The sequence below is a fragment of the Callospermophilus lateralis genome, chromosome 2 (assembly GCF_048772815.1).
Source record: "Callospermophilus lateralis isolate mCalLat2 chromosome 2, mCalLat2.hap1, whole genome shotgun sequence".
Classification (NCBI taxonomy): Eukaryota; Metazoa; Chordata; class Mammalia; order Rodentia; family Sciuridae; genus Callospermophilus; species Callospermophilus lateralis.
The window spans coordinates 1365750-1384946 of NC_135306.1; the positions used below are offsets into that span (position 1 = coordinate 1365750).

Below are 19197 nucleotides of genomic sequence, written 5' to 3' on the forward strand. Positions count from 1 at the left end.
TGGTATTGCATTTATCAGAACTCCTGTTTGTGGAACATAATAAACCTGTAGCAGGGATGAGTTCATTGTTTGTTGAGAAGGCTTGAGCTTCCCAAACCAATGTCAGTACTAACAATTAGGTACAAATTTGATCAAGCACATTACAGAAATGTCTGAGTCATCTTTTTCTTCCATCTAGAAAACAATTCTGAAAATCATGAGGAGGCAAAGAAAACACAAAGTAAAAATAGCAAGCAAAAGCATTAAAGACATGCACCATGCAATTGCTAATTCACACAGTTGTTATTTTTCTGAATGTTGTGATGCTTGTGGCATTTATATTTTCAAAAATTATAATTTCTCACTATACAAAATTATTGCAAAACATTACAGAATTATTGTAAAATAACACACACACACACCTTACACATTATACGCATATCAAGCTGGGAGTGTTGCTCAGTGGTAGAATACATGCACAAGACCCTGGGTTCAATCAGCAGTACTGCCAAAAAAAGAAAAAGAGAAAGAACAAAAGGAAGAGAGAAGAAAGAGAAAGAAAAGGAAAGGAATGGGATATTATAGTCCATCCCGGTGAAATACGCCTGTAATCCCAGCCACTCAAGAGTTAGGCTAGTAACTTAGGAAGACCCCGTCTCAAAAGAAAAAGAGGTAGGGATGTAGCTCAAGGGTAAACTGCACCTGGGTTCAATCCCAGTACCAAGCAAACAAATTATACAAAACATTCATTTCTGTAACTAGTTCTTTTTTCACAGTTTAGCATTCTTTTTCCTAAAGAGACCACACCCCCTACCGTTGTATACGTTTCAGGCACCACAAAACCTGCCCCCAACACTTTTGCCTCCCATGAACTCAACTCCAGAGAACCAGAACTTTAAATCCAGGGCAGAGTGGCAAAGCTAAGGTATGAACGGACCTAACAGAGACAGCTAGGATGGTGCATCTCCCTGGTCCTGCCTGGGCACCACTTTGTCCACGTGGCCAGGCCCTGGCCATCCCCAAAGATGTGGCCAGCAAGCTAGGTGTGGGCCCCAGCAGGCGCCCGTCCAGGTTGCAAGGTTGAGCACGCTGTGCAAACCTGCCCGGCCCTGCCGGGGCCTGAGCGTTGGGGACTCTAGGACCGGTCCTCCGACAGGCCAGGCGCAGCGCCGCCACAGGCACACCTCCTCTCCCGCCCCCGCCCCCCGACAGGTGCGCCCCGTTCCCAACACCCCTCTCAGGGCTCACTCCCCCCATCGATGCCCCTCCTCCCCCGCAGCCCTCTCCCGGTGCCCCCTCTTCTCTCGGTCCCCTGCTCCCCTCCTTTCCCCGAGCCCCTCTGCTCTCTCATCTCCTTTCTCCCGCACCTTTCTTCTCTCTGGGCCCCGCATCCCTCTTCCCCGAACCCCTCTTCTCCCGCTGGCGCCCGCGCCGGCGCCCCCCAGCGGCCACGGAACTCTGCGGCCGCGGGGCCCTGACGTCGCCTCCCCACGTCGCCCGCAGGCGTCCCCGCCACCCGCCACCCGCCACCCAGACGAGCCGAGCGCGGATTGGCCCCGAGCTGTGGAAAGTGCCCGCCCCTCGGGCCTCGGGCCAATGGGATACGGGGGCGGGGTATCGGCGCAGGCGCCGGAAGCGGGGAGGCGCCGAGGGGACGTCGCGTCGCCGCGCCGGGTCTCGAGCAGCTGCCGGAGCCGCCTGACGGACCGCCGCCCCCGCCGCCGCGCCATGGCCGAGAGCGACTGGGACACCGTGACGGTGCTGCGCAAGAAGGGCCCCACGGCTGCGCAGGCCAAGTCCAAGCAGGTGCCTGGCCAGCCGGGGAGCGGCCGGGCCGGGCGGGGTGGTCCTTGGGCTGGGTCGGGGAATGGGGCAGTGGGCGGGGACGGGGGGGGGGGGCTTGAAGACCGCAGGCGTGGGAATTTCGACGAGATGGGTTCCGCAACAGGAACCGTGGGGTGGGAGCCCTGGGGACCCTGGAGAGGAGTCGGGTGGGGGTAGGGACTAGGGACAGAGGGCAAGGAGACTTGGGCAAGACTGGGGACAAGGGTCAGGGGTTGGAGAACGGAATAAGAACTCAGTGCTGAAATAAGAACTCAGCGCTGCAGCAGGGAACTACGGTGGAGTTGGGGCCCCGTCGGGTACAGGTGCGAGAACAGGGCAGAGAACCTGGGGTGGGGGTGTGGGGACCAGCGGTGGACTGAGGGGCAGGGCCACTGGGCCCAGGCAGGGCAGGCTCCTCCCTGAGGGTTTTCTCCCTCCTGGCGCCTACAGGTTGTGTCAGTGGTTTGCTGCCCACAGAGCCCAGCTAGGTGCAACATGGGCCGTGGGAGGTGCTGTCTGGGTCGGGGCGGCTGGAGCCCCTGCTGGCAGGTGGATCTTGTCTTTCTGACCTGCAGAGGGAGGAGATCCTGTGTCCTGAGTGGTGCTGGAGGCAGGAGCGGCAAGAGGTTACTACTGTAGCACATCCCTCCAGTGGTCATTGGTGCATCCATGTCATCTGGAAAGGCTCTGGCTGGAGTCTTAGATACACAGTACAGGCCAGGCCTGGAAGGGCTGAGGTCCTGGAGTCAGGCATTCTCCACTAGTCTTGGGTTTATCAGTTGCACAGTCAAAACCAATTTACTCTCTTTTCAAGGAAACTTAATATCCACAAGCTGGAATCACATGAACTGTTTGAAAAGCATCTTTGAACATATTACACTTAGAATGGCTCACAAGTAACTTCTTTGAAGCATTAAGAGATGCCTTATGTTAATGCTCAGTGACCATGGACCCCACAGAATCACTGCTATTGATCATGTTTCCAGGGAGACTGCAGGTTTCTATGGGATGCGTCATCTGTCTCATTAGGAGTCAGACTAGGAGGAGGCAACACCAGGCCAGCAGGCATTCCTTTCTGCTTTGCAGAGTTGTTAGAGAAGTAACTCTATTTCAAATATGAATTTCTAAAAAGAATCCATTAGTCTCTTTTTTTAATACAAAAGAAGTGAACTGTTTCTTAGTAGCAGTTTATTGGGAGTTATCTATGTATTTGATTGAAAAGTGCTTGTATACAGTGGCCCCCTTTGTCTTCAGGGGACACATCCTAAGGCCCTAGTGGATATCTGAAACTCTGGGGAATTCTAGACCCTGTGTGCTCTCTGTTTCCTATTCATACATATTTATGGCAGTTTAATGTAAGAATTAGGCACAGTAAGACCAATAGGGATGTCCACGTACTGTAGTAAAAGTTACGTGAATGTGAACATGGTCTCTCCTGTGTTTACCTTGCTGTGCTGAAGTGAGATGATGCAGTACCTATGTGAGGAGAGGAAGTGAACCACAGAGACCTGTGCAGGGGCATTAGGGTACTGTGTGCGGGTTACATGAACACAGGCGCCACTGTGTCAACATCTTGGCAATTGGTCTTATAACCGAGGAGGCTGCAGAGTGAATAATGGGTGCCAGGCAGAAGGATTTGTGTCTCAGTAGGACAGAGTGCTGAGGACATGAAATTTCATCACACATTCAGAACATGCAGTTTGAATCTTATGTTTATTATTGGCATTTCCATGTAACATTTTGGACTGAGGTTGATCATGGGTGATTAAAACATGGGAAGCACCAGGCGCAGTGGCACACACCTGTAATCCCAGTGGCTCAAGAGGCTGAGACAGGAGGATCATGAGTTCAAAGCCAGGCTCAGCAAGGGTGAAGAGTGAAGCAAGTCAGTGAGACCCTGTCTCTAAATAAAATATAAAAAAGGACTGGGGATGTGGCTCAGTGGTTGAGTGCCCAAGTTCAATCCCTAGTACAGAAAAAATAGAACCAGACCATTGGCTGCAAAGCCGTGGCTATGGGACCACTGTGACCAGCTTGCCCTGTGGGGCCCAGCATCACGTTAGCCCTTCAGAGCTGCTGGTGGAGTGCGGGTTGACTCACAACAGCTGACACGGTGTGCCTGATACTTCTGAAGCTGGTTTTGATCAGAGACCATTTTCTAACTTTCTAGGCCATCTTAGCAGCTCAGAGACGAGGAGAAGATGTGGAGACGTCCAAGAAATGTAGGTACCCGTGTCTCCACTTGCAAAATGCGAACGTGCTGCCAGGGTCATCTGCCATGCTGTGCAGTGGCTAGGCAGTGCTGAGGCCCTGTGTCAGGAGCACTGGAGAGCTGGGGGTGGTGTGAGGTCAGCCAGACCATTACCTTCCACCCACTACCTAAGCTGACAGCTCTGGTAGTATGTGTTCTTAGGCCTGTGAGTTTGGGGCCGGTGTCACCCTGGGCCTGGGAAGCCTGTTGGTCTGATCAACATTCTGAAATTGTTTTTTCCTTGTGTCAGTTGCAACTTTTTCCTCTGCTCTATTCATACTGAACCACAGGGGCTGCTGGCCAGAACAAGCAGCATTCGATCACCAAGAACACAGCCAAGCTGGACCGGGAGACAGAGGAGTTGCACCATGACAGGGTGACCCTGGAGGTGGGCAAAGTGATCCAGCGGGGCCGGCAGAGCAAGGGGCTGACACAGAAGGACCTGGCCACGGTGAGGCTCTGGCAGCTGTGGGCCCAGACTGATGCTCAGCTGGGGTGGGGTGGGCTCACCACCTGGTGGTTCTCAGGCCTTCAGTCTGGGCTTGCACCCAAAGCTTCCAGGGCAGCCAGGTCAGAGCAGCTGCGGCTCTCTCTCCTGAGACTTGGCTGCTCAGGGTAAGGCCTGAGCCTCCGGGAGCTGGCTGCCCTGTGGGGACTGACTTGGCTTCGGCAGCACACCCCACTGGGTTGGTGCATCTAAGGCACACCTTCTCTTCAGAAAATCAATGAAAAGCCGCAAGTCATCGCAGATTACGAGAGTGGACGAGCCATTCCAAATAACCAGGTTCTGGGGAAAATCGAGAGAGCCATTGGTGAGTGTCCTCTGGCTTAGTCCTGGCAGGGGCAGCACTCTCCTGGGAGGTGGTAGGATGGGAGCACCTGGGACCCTATTGTCTGAGGTCAGGCCACTAGGATTCTGCCTGTGCTGTTTGAAGCATAGTGGGGACCCTAGAGCCCTAAGGAAATAGTGTCACAGGTTCTTGGCCCTATATCTCCCTCTGGCTGCCAGCCAGCATTCTCCCTGAGCTGAATACAGAGGGACCATGGCCCTCTGGGGTCTGCCCTCCAAGGTGTTGGCCACACACCACAGTCTACTCCACAGTGCCCTTCTGCCGTAGCTGAACAAGGGACTCCTGTGGGATAAGATGTTTGTCCCCATCTTTCTAAATTAGCAGTTCATGCTTTTAAACGTTAGATGCAAAAGTTAGTCATGCCTGTGTGCAAAGCCCTGCCAGGAATGAGGTAGCCCCTCCCCAGGCAGGCCCAGGAAAATGAGGAAGGGAGCTGGGGCCCAGGGCAGAGTGGATGCCTGCTGCCAACCTGGGATTGTCAGGCTGGCACTCTGGCGCTGCAGAGTGGTGAGCAGGGTCCTGGCTTGTTGCAGGCCTCAAGCTCCGGGGGAAGGACATCGGGAAGCCCATCGAGAAGGGCCCGCGGGCGAAATGAGCACAAAGCCTCGAAACAGTGCGTTCCGGCTGCTCTTTTGGCTGGTTCCCCTGACCACCAGCACTGACGTGGGTCTTCTCACATGGCAAGCGGAACATGGGGTCAGGCCTGTGGGCCCTCAACCCATACCTGCTGTCAAACAAAGCAAAAGCAAAACCTTGCAGAGTGCTGGCTCCTCCTGGCTCTTTCCTCCCTGCCCTCATCCCTCGGACCCCGTTCAGAGCAGCGCCTTCCTGCCGTGGGCATGTGCTCAGAGCAGCCGCAGCATGGAGTTCTGGGGAGCCCTGGGGAGTCTGGAGGACAGGCTGGGGCACAGCCTCTGTGCTGCTTTCTCTGCTTTAGCTTTGAAGAGTCCATGGGCATGTGCCCTTCCTGTGGCCTTCAGCCTGCTCTTCTAACTGGGCTTCAGTGGGGGGGGGGGGGGATTGTGTCCCACGGGTGAGCTTCATGACAGACACCCCATTGAGACCCAAGGTTTAAAGATTTATTTCTCCCCTTTTTACCCATCTGCTCAGACATTGACTGGGCATCCATCAACCTTATGGCGCCTGCAGACACAGGGCAACGCCTGGCTGTGCCCTGCTCGCACCTCTGTTCGCTGAGCCCTGGGACAGGCAAGAGCCCATCTGGCTCCTTGGGGCATGTGGTGTCTGAAGTGGCAGGAAGGCAGTACCTGACAGCACAGTGTGGGTGTCACTGCCCTGTCTGAGAACACCCTGCAAGACCCCAAGTCCTTGCAGCAGGGCCAAGCTGAGGTGGAAGACCAGAGCTCCCAGAACCACCCTGGGGCAGAGGTATCAACGTAGCTTCCTTAGGACCACAGTCAAATCTGTTCACACGCCTGCATGCAGGGTCCCCTTCTCTAGTCCAAAGGCCAAAGGCCCCTTGCCTGGGCCCTGCTCCAGTACCATAGGAACCCTGGTCTCCTCAGCTTCACCCCTCAACCTGGGATTGCTCAGCCCTTTATCTTGGGGTGGGGGCTTGTATAGTAGGCTTGGGGGAGCTGTGGGGGGCTGTGGTTGCCAGGCGTCCACCAAGCCAGCTGCATGTCACCATGTCCGTGTGCTGTCACCCTCAGTGTCCCTGCTGCAGGTGACTCGCATCCCCACAAGGCAGAGGCTGGAGAGCAGAGCAGGTGGGGCCCTTGCAGACCCTTGGGGCCTTGGACCTGATGGATCTGAACAGTGGCTTCAGGTCCTGAAGGCTGCCCTGTGTCTGTGGCCCTCCCTGCCTTATGTGAGGCACATGGGAGAGAGGGAGTCATCCTTGGTCCTGAGCTGTATGGCCCCAAGCATGTTTCCTGGGGTCTCTCTTTGGTCTGGTCTGGAATCCTGAGGAGGGCTACTCACCTAGTGGCCAGAAATGCATGGATAACTGATCTCAGCTTGAAAACTTGGGCAGTCCTCAGGACTGAGCATTTATTCATGGAGCAAGCACCCTGTGCCATACAAGTGGGCAGTGACTGGACAGGGGAGGGCTGTGGAAGCTCTGTGTCCTCTGAGCCCCCAAAACCAGCCTCAGGGGAAGTCAGGTATCTGGGGATGAAGGTGGATCCAGCCTGGGGCCAGGTCCGAAGTACATTCAGGGGCCAGATCCTTGTCTGGGATGGTCTATGAGCTGCTGGTGGCAGGTGCTGGGAGGGTGACTCCATCCTGGGAAGGAGGGAGGAGCCTGGTGACAACCACTGAGAGGCAAGGGCAGCAGAGGGTGCTGCAGGGCTTGGGTGGGTGGGGCTTTCCCTTGGGGTCCTGACCCACCACTGAGGCCCAATCTCTGCTGTCAGCAAGCTCAGAGGTAGGCCCCACCCGCCCACACCTGGGGGCTCCTACCGTATTGAAGAGGATGTTGTCAAAGCCAAGTGCTGCCACGTCCTTGTTACTCCTGAAGGGGCAGCCTCCCTTCTGCAACCAGTGGCGTCCCCCGAGTCCCAGCAGCACCAGGAGTATGAGGAAGAGGAGGGCCCCTCCAACCAGGGCTGGCACCATCATGGATGCTGTCATGCCTCCTGTGGGCCAGAGGGCACAAGAGCCCATCATACCAATCACCCCCCATGCCTGGGGGTGAGGATTAATCCTGGGGCCATCTGGTTCCCCTAGTCCTGCTGGCTCTGGGTTCACCCTCTTCAAATGAGAGAGTGTTGGTACTGTCTACACAGGCTACAGCAGCAGGCTGGGGGTCGTGGCCCTCAGCCATCTGCAACTATGCCAAGGACTGGCCTTGCACTGGGCCCAGGGAGCACAGCCAGAGGGGAGGGGCCTTGAGGGTTAGTGGGGTAGGTGGGGAGGACACAGGGCTGGCCTGGATTCTCCTGGGCAGTGTGCACGGTGCCTCCTTGGAACTGTCTCCAACCTGCAACCAGTGCTTACCCTGACTGAGTGCAGGCTGCTGGCAGTGCTGCCCGGCCAGGTACTCCACATCATCTAGAGCAATGGGCCCCAAAGCTGGCTGACCACCCAGAGTGGCTTCAAACACAATCTGATGGGGAAGGAAAGGGGTGAGGTATTAGAGGGAGAGAAGAGGGAGGGCAGCTCAGCTGAGGTGCAGTGTCTCACCTGGAACTCCTCGGTGCTGGTCACCTCAACCTGGACTTCTAGCCACTGGTGCCGCAGGTGTCCACCTTTGCCCCACACAGCCAGCTGACCCTGGGCACTGCTCAGGAGCACCCTCAGCTCTCCCTTGTCTGGAAGTGGGGGCTGGGGTGTCAGGTGCCTGGCCTCATGTGAAGTGGAACCCCAGACCTCTCCTCTGACCCCTCTCCCCACACCCAGGCATCCAAAGGCCCAGCCCAACTTACAGAAGTGCTCGGGAAATCCCATGTGGTACCAGAAGCGAAGGCAGGAAGCCGTGGTGGCTGGCAGAGGCTCGCTGCGCAGCCAGGCCGCCTGACCCCCTGGCCCCAGCACACTAGTTTCGAAAAAGGCAAAGTGGCCTGGAAATAAAAGGCCAGGGTGCCAAGCTGTCCCCTTGACCCTACCTGTGGTCCTTGGCCTAAGGACCAAGAGCAGGCAATGCCATGTGGTGCCATGGCAGAGTGGCTGTGTGGCTGGGTAGTCACTGCCCCAGCTTGGTCTCCTGCTCTGGCCAGTACACACCTGCTTCTGTGCCTAGGGTGTGGTCCACAGTGGGCAGTGGGTAGCGGGAGGGGGTGTCTCCACCACTCCAGTCCCAGCTGTACCTGCCCAGGCCAGGCCAGGCCAGGTGGCTCCAGCCACACAGGCCAGATTCAAAGTCACAGGACCCTGTAAGAACCAGCTGGTGAGCAGAGCTGTCCCCATCGCCCATCCCAGGGTACTGGCCCCTGCCAGGGAGGGGCAGGAGGGCACCACCTGGCCGAGGACAGGGCCCATCCTGAAGGGAAAGGTCGTCCAGTGCGATGTAGGAGTGTTCCATGCCAGCAGCCAGGGCCTCAAACACCACCTGCAGGTCAGGCCAGGCACTCTGCAGTCTGACCACGCAGCGCTCAGGGGAAGCCAGGATCCCTGTCCCCCAGGGCCCAGGCACTCACCCTCCAGGCCTGCCCAGCCTGCACATCCACGCTGCCCAGGCGCCAGGCAAGCCCACCGTGGCCATAAACACTGAACACCTGGCGTCTCTTGCCCTCCTCCACGTGGACTCGCAGAGTGCCTGCCAGGCCAGGGCCAGTGGGGGAAGACATCCACACAGTGCCCCAGCCCTGCACAGGGCCTGTGGGACACCAGCCCAGCATTGACTCCCCAGGCCCTGCCCACAGCTCCTCACCTGGGTTGTGGAGGCTTAGGTGGTACCAAAAACTCAGGCAGGTGGGCTGAGCCAGAGGCTGGTGCTCCTCTGAGGTCAAGGAGGCCACGTGGCCCTGAGGCAGTGCGATTGGGCTTGTGTCCACCACCATGTAGTGCCCTGGGGAGTGGCCAGCATCAGTCTGCCTGCCCCTAGCTGATGTCCTCCACCCATCCCTTGCCAGGCTCAGTACCTTGGGCTGTCTCTGTGGTATGGTCTGTCTGGGGGCCCCAGAGGGCGTGGCCTGAGGCGTTGGTTTGGCGCTTCCACAGGCCCTGCCCTCCAGTGGAGAAGCCGCAGGCAGAGTCCTCAAAGGAGCAGTGCCTGGGGGCCCAGCAGGGCCCGGGCCGCACAGCCACGTCGTCCAGCCCCATGGTGCCATGGTACCCATCCCGGAGGCCCTCAAACAGCAGCTGGGGGTAGAGGGCGTCAGCTGGCTGGGGCCTGCCCCCTGCACCCCTCTGCCTGGCACTAGGCTTACCTGGTACTTGGTGCTAGGCTCTAGCTGGTGATGGAGGGTGGCCCAAGCCTGGTGCCAGCGGTTGCCATGGGTGCCTGACCGTGACCATAGCAGCGTGTCCTCCTCCCCATCCCTCCTCATGATTAGGCGCAAGGTCCCTGCAGGGTAGTGGGGTTTGTGGGGATCAGCCCCAACTGCTGACCCCTGAGGCCCCAGCAGGCACCAAACACCTTTTGGATTCCTGGGGCATCTATGGAGGCCCTGCCAGCTCCAAGGCTCACCAATTTGGGGTCCATACAGGTGATACCAGAAGCTGAGACACTCCTTGGGGGTTGCTGGGGTCTGGGGCCCTGTGAGCAAGTGGGCACCACGGCCACGGGCAGGGGGGTTTGTGGGGTCCAGGAGCATGAAAAAACCTGCAGGAGAGGCACAGGCTGGGCTCAGAGATGCGCTCCCAGGGCTAAGGGCCCCCCACCGCCTGAAGGCCCTCTCACCTTGGCCAGTGGTGTGGTCATACCCAGGGCCATGGCTCTGTATCCGACGCCAGTGGGCATCTGTGAAGTGGCCCATGTGCCAGCCGCAGGTATTCCGCTCAAAGTTACAGGAAACCTCTGGGGGCAGGGTGGGGTCAGCACCCCATCCACCCACACATCCCTCCTGAGCCCTGGGTGATAAAGGCTCTAGAGGTCCCTGGAGGTGCGTTGGGAGCCCCCTGGTGGAGATGAGATGTGGACAGGAGAGACCTTGGTCTTTCTCGGTGGTTGCAGTGGGGCTGCAGTCCCTCATTGTCACGTTGTCCACCCCGGCCCCCTGCTGGCCAGGGCTGTCCCAGTCCACTAGACTGACAAACTCCAGCTTCAACATGGTAGAAGAAAGGGACTTAGGTCAGGGCGAGGCCTGTGCCCATCCCTCACCCTGGACTGCCCTTCTTACCCGGAATGGCCGGTGGCGTGCTCCAAGAAGGACCTTGTCCACCGTCCAGTCTCCTGTGCTGCTGCTTGGGGCCTGCCACACCAGCTCCCGGGAGCTGCCCTGCAACACCACCAGTGCCAGGAAGCCTGGAGGGAGGGGTCCCGGTGGGTGAACCTTCCCCAGACCCCTCCCTCCATGTAGGGGTGTCTTGGGACTGGGCAGAGGACCTCAGGTGGGCTGTACCTTGGGGGTGACTGTGGAAATAGTAAGCCATGTGGAGTTCACAGTTGGGGCCTGAGGGGCCCAGGGGGGATGTGAGGGCCCGGGCCTCAGGCCTCAGCTGCCCCCAGGCCTTCTGTAGAGACAGGAAGTGCCCTGGGTGGGGAAGCAAGGCACTCACAGTCCTGTTCCTTCCAGGCCACCACTCTGTTGCTCAAGGACCCCCAATTCAAAAGGACCCCTGGGGACTCTGGGCCTCACCAGCAGCAGCCCCGCGAGCATCCCTGCCAGGCCCCCTGCTTTCCTGGGCTGCAACCCGCTGCCACTGCAGCTGCCCCACGCTGGCATCCTCCCAGCCCCCGGCTGTGGCAGCCTCAAAGTCCGTGGTGCCTGCAACAGCAGCAGTACTAAAGGGAGGGCCATGGCCACCGAGCCTCCCGCTGCCTCTGGGTGCCTGCACCGGCAGGGTTCTGCAGGAGGCCTCACCACACTCCTGTTCGTCCTCGCCATCTGGGCATTGTTCCTGGAAGTCACACAGCTGCTCTGGGGGCACACACAGGTCCCCACAAGAGAGATATCCCAGCTCACAGACCTCCTGGGGATGGAAGCTGGACGGCTGGGGCTGGAGGGCCTGGACCCAAGGTCCCATAGGCAGTGACTGTAGGTCAGACCTCCCTGTGGGGTACAGCTGGGGTCAGGTGGAGGTTGGGGGCCACTGTGCTTCTCCTGGGCAGGCCAGGGGAGGGATTTGGGCTGGTCACCTGGAGCTGTTCTGCAGTGGTCCGACAGGATGAGGTCGTCTAGGCCCACCACGCCTCCTGGACCCGTTTCCCCAGCCAGGAGGATCTGAAGGCAGGGATGCTCAGGGACACACTGGGCCCCTCAGTGCTCCCTGGGGTCTGCTCCCGGACACCCACTCCAGATTCACATGCTATTTGTGCTATGTAAATGGCTGAACCCCACTCCTTTTGACCCCCAGCCACCACCTGGCCAGTCTCACCTGGAAGGGATGGGCACTCCTGATGTCAATCCGGTCTCGTACCCACGCTGCTCCCAGCTCCCCACAGCGCCTCCGCAGGAGGACAGTGTCCTGGGGGGCACTAGGCCCCTGCATCTGCAGGAGCAGCTGGAGGCAGCCGACCTCAGACCCATGCAAGTAGTAGTAGAAGATGAGCTGTAAGTGACCTCAGGCTGGTCAGGGCCTGCAGCACTCAGGCAGACAGGACAGGGGAGCCTGCATGTGTTCCCTTTCCCCAAGTCTCACCGAGCAGTTGTGGGAGCCTGAGGCTTGGAACTCAGGGCTGGAGAGGACAGCAGGGGTGCCAGACTTGGCCACGGAGACTAGGAACATGCCTAGAGGAGAGGGCAGGTGTGAACTGGCATTGCTAGGCGGTTGCAAGGCAGACAGAGCCATGGCTAGGATTCTTTACTTCTTCTTTTTGTGGTGCTGAAGATTGAACCCAGGGCCTTGTGCACGCAAGGCAAGCACTCTACCAATTCAGCTATACCCCCAGCCCATGGCCAGGATTCTCATGGACCTCACCCTGTGCACTGTTCCAGCTGTGATCTCGGTTTGGCCAGGCAAGGTCCTCAGGGCCGCCAGCACTGTGGTTCCGGGTCCAGCCTTCTGAGTGGTTCCATGAACCCAGGCCTGACTCAAAGTCAGTAGCCATGTGGTGGCCTTGGGCGGAGGCAGGGCTGTTATGGCCTCCTGCAGCCACATGGTCAGTCCCAGAATGGACACTGGCTATTCCACCTCCAGAATGACCATGCCAAGTTATTTCCTCCCAGACCAGCCCCCAGTGTCTTTCAAGGACCCTGGAGGTCAGGGTCCCTCCTCCCAGTCTCATTCTGCTGCCCAGCCCAGCCCAGCCCAGTCCTGGGTGGCCCTGGCCTCACTGCAGGTAAGCAGGTCTTCGTCGGAGCCATCCCCACAGTTGTCCTCCCTGTCACACAGCTGGTGTGGCTCTATGCAGGCCTTGTTCTGGCACTGATGGTGCCCCAGGGGGCAGCTGGCCTGGGGGGCTGAGTGGGGGCAGGTTAACCTCTACTCTGGCCCCGAGACCTTGGAGTAAGTGGGCATGCTGGGGAAAGGACAAGGTGGCCTGAGCAGGGGAGCAGGTGGTGAGGGCCCCAGGGTGGAGACAGGGTGGCCTCACCAGGCAGCCCACAGCCCCAGAACTCCACATCATCCACAGCCACAGCTCCCTTGTGCGTGGCATTTCGGGTAGCAGAGAAGGTCACCTGAAGAGAGCAGAGGTCCTTAGGGCCATTGGGGTCCAGGCCTTCCCCATTCCTCCCTGCCAGCCAGAGCACTCCAGCTCACTTGGAAGTCACCCTGGATACGGCCAGTGGTCACCACCAGCTCCTGCCAGCTGGGGCCCCAGGGTCCTGCACTCTTCCACAGTGTCAGCGTCTCTGTACCATGGGTCAGCTCCAGCCGCAGCTCAGCCACATCTGCAGCAATTGGGAAGGCCCTGGAGCAGTTGCAGCCCTACACTACCTCCCCTGAGCATGCCAGCTATGCCCTGGCCACCCTCCTCTGGGGTGGGTACCCTCCTTTCTCCTTCCAGCCCCTCTCCAGAGTCACCCTACCCTAGATCTCTGGGGGTCTTGGGCACACACCTCCAGATGCTGCATGGTACCAGAGTCTCAGCTCACAGGTGGGGGCTGCCTCTTGCAGGACAGGGGAGCGCAGGGCTGCAGTGGATGCCTCCTTCCCACGGTGGGTTCCCACAGCCATGTACCAGCCTGGTCCAGGTGGTGAGGTCAGGAGATGGGCAGCAGGGCAAGAGGGGAGGGTGGGAGTGCACATGGACTAGTGGGGGCCTCACCCAGGTCAGTGCCAAGTGTGTGGTCGGAGTGAGGCCCGGGACCCTCCAGCATAGCCCCTGCTCGGTCTCGGAGCCAGCTGTAGCCCGAGGTGCTGATATCCTGCCAGCCACAGGTATCCTGCTCAAAGCCGCAGGTGAAGGGGGTGCCCGGGATGGGCAAGGCCCCATGGTGCCCTGGGAGAGTGGGTGGTCAGATGTCTGCCCCAGCACTGGCCTGCCCACCTTCCTGGCCCCAGCTCACCGCACTGGGCCTCGTCTGAGCAGTCCCTGCAGTCGCACACAAAGTTGCATGTGGCCTTGCTGGGGCTCCTGCAGTAGTCAAGTAGCCAGGCCCAGCCTGGGGACCATGCTGCTGGCAGAATGACAGCCACGTGAGTCTGGGCAGGGTAACTGGCCATCCCACTTTGCCCAGGACTGATTTTAGCACTGGAAGTTCCAGGGACCTGAGCAGTGCAGGACACTGGGCACCAAAATTCAGGGCTCAGACTCACAGGGTCAGGCAGGAAAGAACCTGGGACCCACAGAAAACTGTCAGGAGCAAACAGAGCACTTCCCCATGTTCCCAGCGCCCTCTGGCCAAGCAGAGGCTGCAGAGCAGAGGTGGGTGTACACAGGAAATGGGGTCTTCAAAGAGGGATACCCCCTGGGCTGAGGTTGTGGCTCAGTGGCAGAGCACTTGCCTGACATGTGTGAGGCACTGGGTTCAACTCTTAGCACCTCATATAAATGAGTAAAATAAAGGTCCATTGACAACTAAAATAAATTAAAAAAAAAAAAAAAAAAAAAGAGGGACACCCTTGAGGAAGGTACAGGAGCCCACATCACTCGGGAGAGAACTAAAAGGGCTCCCAGGAGGATGTCCCCCAAGGAGACAAGCATTGGGTGACCCAGTGTCCCCCACAAGCCTTGCCATCCAAGGTGGCAGAGAGAGAGCTGGGAAGATGCACCGTGATTGCCCCAGGACCTCTCCTTCGGGCAGAGAGGCTTGTTCCTTGGCAGGCTGCCGTCCTTCTCTAGGGACTCTGGTGTCAGCACTGGCATAGCACTTGTCCCCAGCACCCAGGCAGCAAGCTCGGTAAGACCAGCTGACTCACCCACAAGCAGGACCAGGGCAGGCAGGAGGGGGCCCGGAGGTCGCATGGCCAGGCTGGAGGGAGTGAGGCTGAGCCGCCTGGTGAGGACTCTGTCCAGTTATCAGTCTTTAGCAGCCCCACAGGCTGACTTGGCTCCAACCAAGGGGCCTAGTCCCTTTTGTGCCTCTGGCCCCTTGGGAGGGCCCCACTCAACAGTGATGGGCCAAGCATCTGGCTGTAAAAGTGTCCTCAGGGGCCCCCGACCCAGGGCTGGATCTCACTTGCCTGGCTCTTTGTGACCAAAGGTCAGGCCATCCTGTGCACCTCTCAGCCTTCCCTAGCAGAGGCTCTTTCTGGGGTGGGGTGGGGGATCCCACCAGCAGGGCTCTGTACAGCAGTGTTGGGGTGGCAGAAATCACTGTGGCTTCTCTCATGGGGCCTCTGGCTCCACCTTGGTACAGGTCAAGGTCAAGGGAGCCCACCCCAATAGCTGCATATAGGATTCCAGCATGTGTACCCCAGAATCTACCTTTGTGTTCTCCACCTTGGGGACAGTACAAGCCCAGTATGAGGGTGTAATGTTCTCCCTCCTGCCCCACATGTAGCTCAGGCTATGGATTCCCACACCTTCTTTTACTCATCCTTCAAAACTGCCCTGAGCCAGGTGCAGTGGTGCACGCCTGTAACCCTGCTGCTTGGGAGGCTGAGTCAGGAGGCTGGCCTGGGTAACATATGGAGGAGACCTATCTCAAAATAAAACAAAAAACAAAACCCTTCAGACTGTCCTGAGCAGCCATAGGCTGGGTGGTCTGTAATAGGCACAGGGCTCCTGGAAGCCCAGGAACTTCTGGTTCTCTAGGAGAAGACTCACAGTTAGGGCAGGAGGGACACCAGGACTGTGGAGGAGCATGGTTCTGCCTGACCTCCTGCTGTGTGACCTCAGGTTGCTGGTCTGTAGTGTCTGCAAAGGGCCTGCCTGGAGAGGTGGCCTGGAGGGTCTAGCCATGGGACCTGCCAGCTTTAGCCCTGGCTTCCCCCAGCACCCACTGTCACTGCATACTATGTCCTATTGTGCCTGGGGGCCCCAGGGCAGGGGCCAAGGTCCTGAGGGTGTGAGAGTGTCCAGGAGAGGGGGCTCTAAAAGCTAGAAGCCCTGGCCTTGTCAGAGTGAATGGGACCCAGTAGTGGTCCGTGTGTGGCCACAGAACTCAACCCTGAAAGCAAAGGTTGTGGGTCACACCATCTGTGTCCTTGGCTGCAGTTGCTCTGACCACACGAGAAGTCTCCAAGGTAGTCCCAAGGGCCTGTGATAGCCAATGTTAGCTGGCCAGGACAGTGGCCACTGGGCTCCCCTGCCGGGAACCTTGGGCTAAGCTCTGGGAAGGGGCACCTGTGTATCTCAGGCCTCACCTGGCCACAGGGGACCAGGTACTGACTCCTTGTGCAAGGCCTTGTGGGGCCTCTTCCCGGGTGTCCTTGGGGATAGCAGTTGCAAAGGAGCAATCAGACCATAAATGGGAGTACCCTAGGGCCCCTTATCAGACCCAAGGGGCTAAGTGTGCACTGCCACGCCCTGGGGCCTCCAGAGGCTGAGTAGAGGGGTCCCCAGTTATGACCAAGGGGCAGGAAGCCAAGACACAGGAACTGCAAGGCATACCAAGCTTTTAATTTCCACAAGCCAGGCTGGTCTGGCCTCTGAGGCCCAAAGGGCTGGCACATTGCCAAGAAATGCAAACGAAAAGGGCTGGGCCAGCCTCTCAGGAGGGATTCCAGCAAGGACAGAGTCCTCAGTGGGGGCTGGGCCTCAGTAGCCATCATCAGCCCAGGTGACCTCGTAGTCAGGATACTTGGCCTTGATCTTCTCAGTTGAGACAGAGTGCTGGGCACGACCATAGCCCTGGAAAGGTGACAGTTACTAGCTCCACCTGGCCCTTGGCTCTGAGAGTCCAGCCAGGCCAAGAGTGGGCTTAGAAGGGGTACCAAACCCACCACCAGACAGTCCTGGGCACATACAGGTGGGGGCACAGAGGGCTCCAGAAGTGAGCTTGTGGTCTCTGAGTTGCACCCTAGCAATGACTGCCCCCAAGAGCCCCTCAGGTCAGGGAGAGACCCACCCAGCCTCCTGTTCCAAGGCAACTGGCCTCCCTCCCCTAGTGCCACTTGCAAAATGTAGGGGAAGCCTTAGGCCCTTGAGAGAGAGAGGGTTCTGAACCCACTGGGAGAATCCAGGTCTCCTGTGAGGCAAGTCAGGGCGTTCTGTGTGGGCTCAAATGGTCCAGGGTGGGCTTTGTAACCAGGACAGGGACCTCAAACAGGGCTCACCATGGAGTAGCCATAGACGTGAATCTTCTTGTCCTGGCTCTGGTGGGAGATGCGCCCACCCCCCAGGCACTCGCAGTCATAGCCCTTCTTTTGCAGTTCGCCAGACACTTTGTCGTAGATGTCGGCTGGGATGTGCAGAACAGCTTCAAGAAGTGCTCAGGGTGCCCTTGGAGGCCACCTCTGAGCAGCCCCTTCCCCAGTGGAAAGGAAGCCCCTCCCGGCTGGCACAGGGATGAAGGCTTCGATGGGATGCTCCAGGGCGAGCACCGGGGCTAGGGAGGAGTCGGGCCGTGTCACCCCTTCCTGCGCAGGACCCACACTTCTCTAGGTGCTGGTGCAGGACGAAGCCCACCAGGACCCACGGCCTCTCCGGCCCGACCCACAGCCTCTCCGGCTCCGCCCACAGCCTCCCGGCCCCGCCCACAGGCGCGCCCCGCCCTCACCGTGGTACTCCGCCCACTTGTAGCCACGCACGATCTCCTTGCACTCCCCGGCCGGAGCCCCGGAGGGCTGCGCTGAGTGCACTCGGACCAGCACGTATTTGAAGACGCCGTCCGGATCGATGTCCACTTCAGGAATCTGGGCGAGATCCGCCGCCGCCATGTTCTCCGGAGTGCCTGTCCCCGGTGCCGCGGTCCCTTCTCCCACCCAACCCCGGGCTGTGCCGAGTGCCGGAGGCGGGCTCTGTGACAGCTATGGCCAATCCCGTGGGGAGATGCTGCCTGAGGCCCGGAGCCTCAGCCAGTCGTGCCGCGGACCTGGTGCACAGACTGACCAATCGCGGTGCAGTTCCTTGCAGCCTTGTGCCCATGCTGCCGCATTTAAAGGGAAAGTGGACTAGGGAAACGAGAAGTGATTACGGGCAGCCGACGGAAAAATTACTTTTCACTGGGGTTGGGGGAAGGCACTTTGGAGGGGGACTGTTACGCGACCGTGAAGCAGGCGTAGGACAGGAGGCCCCAGGGATGCGCCCCGGAAACCCCCTAGTCCCCAGTGCCACCCTTCCGAGCACACACCGACGACCGAGGGTCGCACCCCACCGGCCGAGGAGCTCCCTCCCAGAGCGCCCCCCCCCACCGCGACCAGTAACCTCCCTCCCCAGACACCCACGAAGAGACAGTAAGCAGCAGCTACATTCAAGTTCTATTTTACTTGGTTTGAAAGCGCTCGCCCTCTAGAAACGATTCCCGTCCAGGGGCGTTCCTGTGGGCCCTCAGGCGCGGGGCCCAATGCGGAGGTCCCGTGGCGGGGCGCAGCAGCGATTGCAGCAAGCGGGGCACCGGGCCGGTGCAAATCGCAGGCCCGGGCGGGGGCTCAGGGGTGTCGGGGTGGAGACACCGTCAGGGGTGAGAGCAGGGCGCGGAGGCAGGGCTCACAATTTATCGCGCTTAATGCCCCCTCCTCTGGCTCCGAAGGGATTAGAGGATCCATGAGGGCCCTTGCACAGCGCCTGGCCTATCTCCTTTCTCAGTTACACGGTCCTCTTTGGAGCCCGGGTGCGGAGCAGGGTGCCCAAGGGAAGAGTGGTGCGGAGAGGGCACGGCGGAGGGCTGTCTGGGTGTGCGCTCCCCAAGGCATACCAAGCTCGTGAGTAGCAGAGTGAGAGCACTGGGACCTGTGTGCAATCGTGCAGTGGAGGGACCTGACCTCGGGCTTGTCACATAGCTCTTCAGTTGAAACTCCATTGGCTGCTAACTCACTCCTCTTTCTCTACCCAGCAACTATCTGGGGATCCCCCCGAACCTTCCAGGTCCTTCCTTTGGCAGCAGGTAGATGCAGCTTCCTGGAAGGCCTCTGTGCTGTCCTCCCAGCTGGTCCATCCTATGCATGTGCTTCTGACCTCCTGCCAAATTAGGGCCTGCCTTTGCATGCCCACCACCAGGTTCTACTCTGGCACCTGTCTAGGGCCATCTTGTTGGGTATGGGCAGACCCCGGACCCTTGCCTGGCATGTGCCCACACCCGGATGCTCTGCTTTTCCTGCCCAAAATCCCCTCTGGCTGGTGGGCTTGCCCTTGGCTTGAAGACCTCTGACTATCCAACCTCTCCTGCAAGACTTAGACCAAGGTGGTCAGAGGTGAGAGGCTGCAGGATGAGCAACACCTCAGAGTCTGACTGGGCA

The 19197-nt window shown here is 59.0% G+C and overlaps 3 protein-coding genes across 3 annotated transcripts; 1 reads left to right on the top strand and 2 right to left on the bottom strand.

The window, feature by feature from the left end:
- The first annotated feature begins 1597 nt into the window (after positions 1–1597).
- Positions 1598–5665, top strand: Edf1 (endothelial differentiation related factor 1). The gene is made up of 5 exons (XM_076845056.1): positions 1598–1785; positions 3974–4025; positions 4345–4505; positions 4773–4866; positions 5439–5665. The coding sequence occupies exons 1-5, from the start codon at positions 1708–1710 to the stop codon at positions 5498–5500; spliced, it is 447 nt and encodes a 148-aa protein (XP_076701171.1). The 5' UTR covers positions 1598–1707; the 3' UTR covers positions 5501–5665.
- Positions 5666–6779: 1114 nt separating this feature from the next.
- On the bottom strand, positions 6780–14821 carry Mamdc4 (MAM domain containing 4). Its single transcript, XM_076844961.1, has 29 exons — positions 14776–14821; positions 13923–14030; positions 13682–13855; positions 13473–13598; positions 13174–13304; positions 13007–13091; positions 12747–12872; positions 12391–12528; positions 12112–12200; positions 11848–12021; positions 11609–11693; positions 11334–11522; positions 11109–11237; positions 10872–11003; positions 10650–10774; positions 10460–10571; positions 10211–10327; positions 9998–10132; positions 9738–9874; positions 9450–9669; positions 9239–9376; positions 9006–9124; positions 8827–8917; positions 8593–8739; positions 8295–8429; positions 8053–8180; positions 7867–7975; positions 7330–7505; positions 6780–7152 (listed from the first exon to the last, which is right to left on the bottom strand). Exons 1-29 carry the CDS (start codon positions 14819–14821, stop codon positions 7111–7113), a joined length of 3663 nt encoding a protein of 1220 aa, XP_076701076.1. The 3' UTR covers positions 6780–7110.
- A 1578-nt stretch (positions 14822–16399) lies between these two features.
- On the bottom strand, positions 16400–17752 carry Phpt1 (phosphohistidine phosphatase 1). The gene is made up of 3 exons (XM_076843018.1): positions 17520–17752; positions 17077–17201; positions 16400–16651 (listed from the first exon to the last, which is right to left on the bottom strand). Exons 1-3 carry the CDS (start codon positions 17677–17679, stop codon positions 16559–16561), a joined length of 378 nt encoding a protein of 125 aa, XP_076699133.1. The 5' UTR covers positions 17680–17752; the 3' UTR covers positions 16400–16558.
- Between the last annotated feature and the right edge of the window lie 1445 nt (positions 17753–19197).

Coding starts and splice junctions, on each gene's coding strand:
- Phpt1 (XM_076843018.1), bottom strand. CDS start 17,679: ATGGCGGCGGCGGATCTCGCCCAGATTCCTGAAGTGGACATCGATCCG. Junction 17,202..17,519: donor CAAGTGGGCGGAGTACCACG/GTGAGGGCGGGG, acceptor TGCACATCCCAG/CCGACATCTACGACAAAGTG. Junction 16,652..17,076: donor ACGTCTATGGCTACTCCATG/GTGAGCCCTGTT, acceptor TCACCTTTCCAG/GGCTATGGTCGTGCCCAGCA.
- Edf1 (XM_076845056.1), top strand. CDS start 1,708: ATGGCCGAGAGCGACTGGGACACCGTGACGGTGCTGCGCAAGAAGGGC. Junction 4,026..4,344: donor TGTGGAGACGTCCAAGAAAT/GTAGGTACCCGT, acceptor ACTGAACCACAG/GGGCTGCTGGCCAGAACAAG. Junction 4,867..5,438: donor GAAAATCGAGAGAGCCATTG/GTGAGTGTCCTC, acceptor GGCTTGTTGCAG/GCCTCAAGCTCCGGGGGAAG.
- Mamdc4 (XM_076844961.1), bottom strand. CDS start 14,821: ATGCGACCTCCGGGCCCCCTCCTGCCTGCCCTGGTCCTGCTTGTGG. Junction 13,856..13,922: donor CTCAGACGAGGCCCAGTGCG/GTGAGCTGGGGC, acceptor CCACTCTCCCAG/GGCACCATGGGGCCTTGCCC. Junction 11,694..11,847: donor GGAGTGCCCATCCCTTCCAG/GTGAGACTGGCC, acceptor CCCTGCCTTCAG/ATCCTCCTGGCTGGGGAAAC.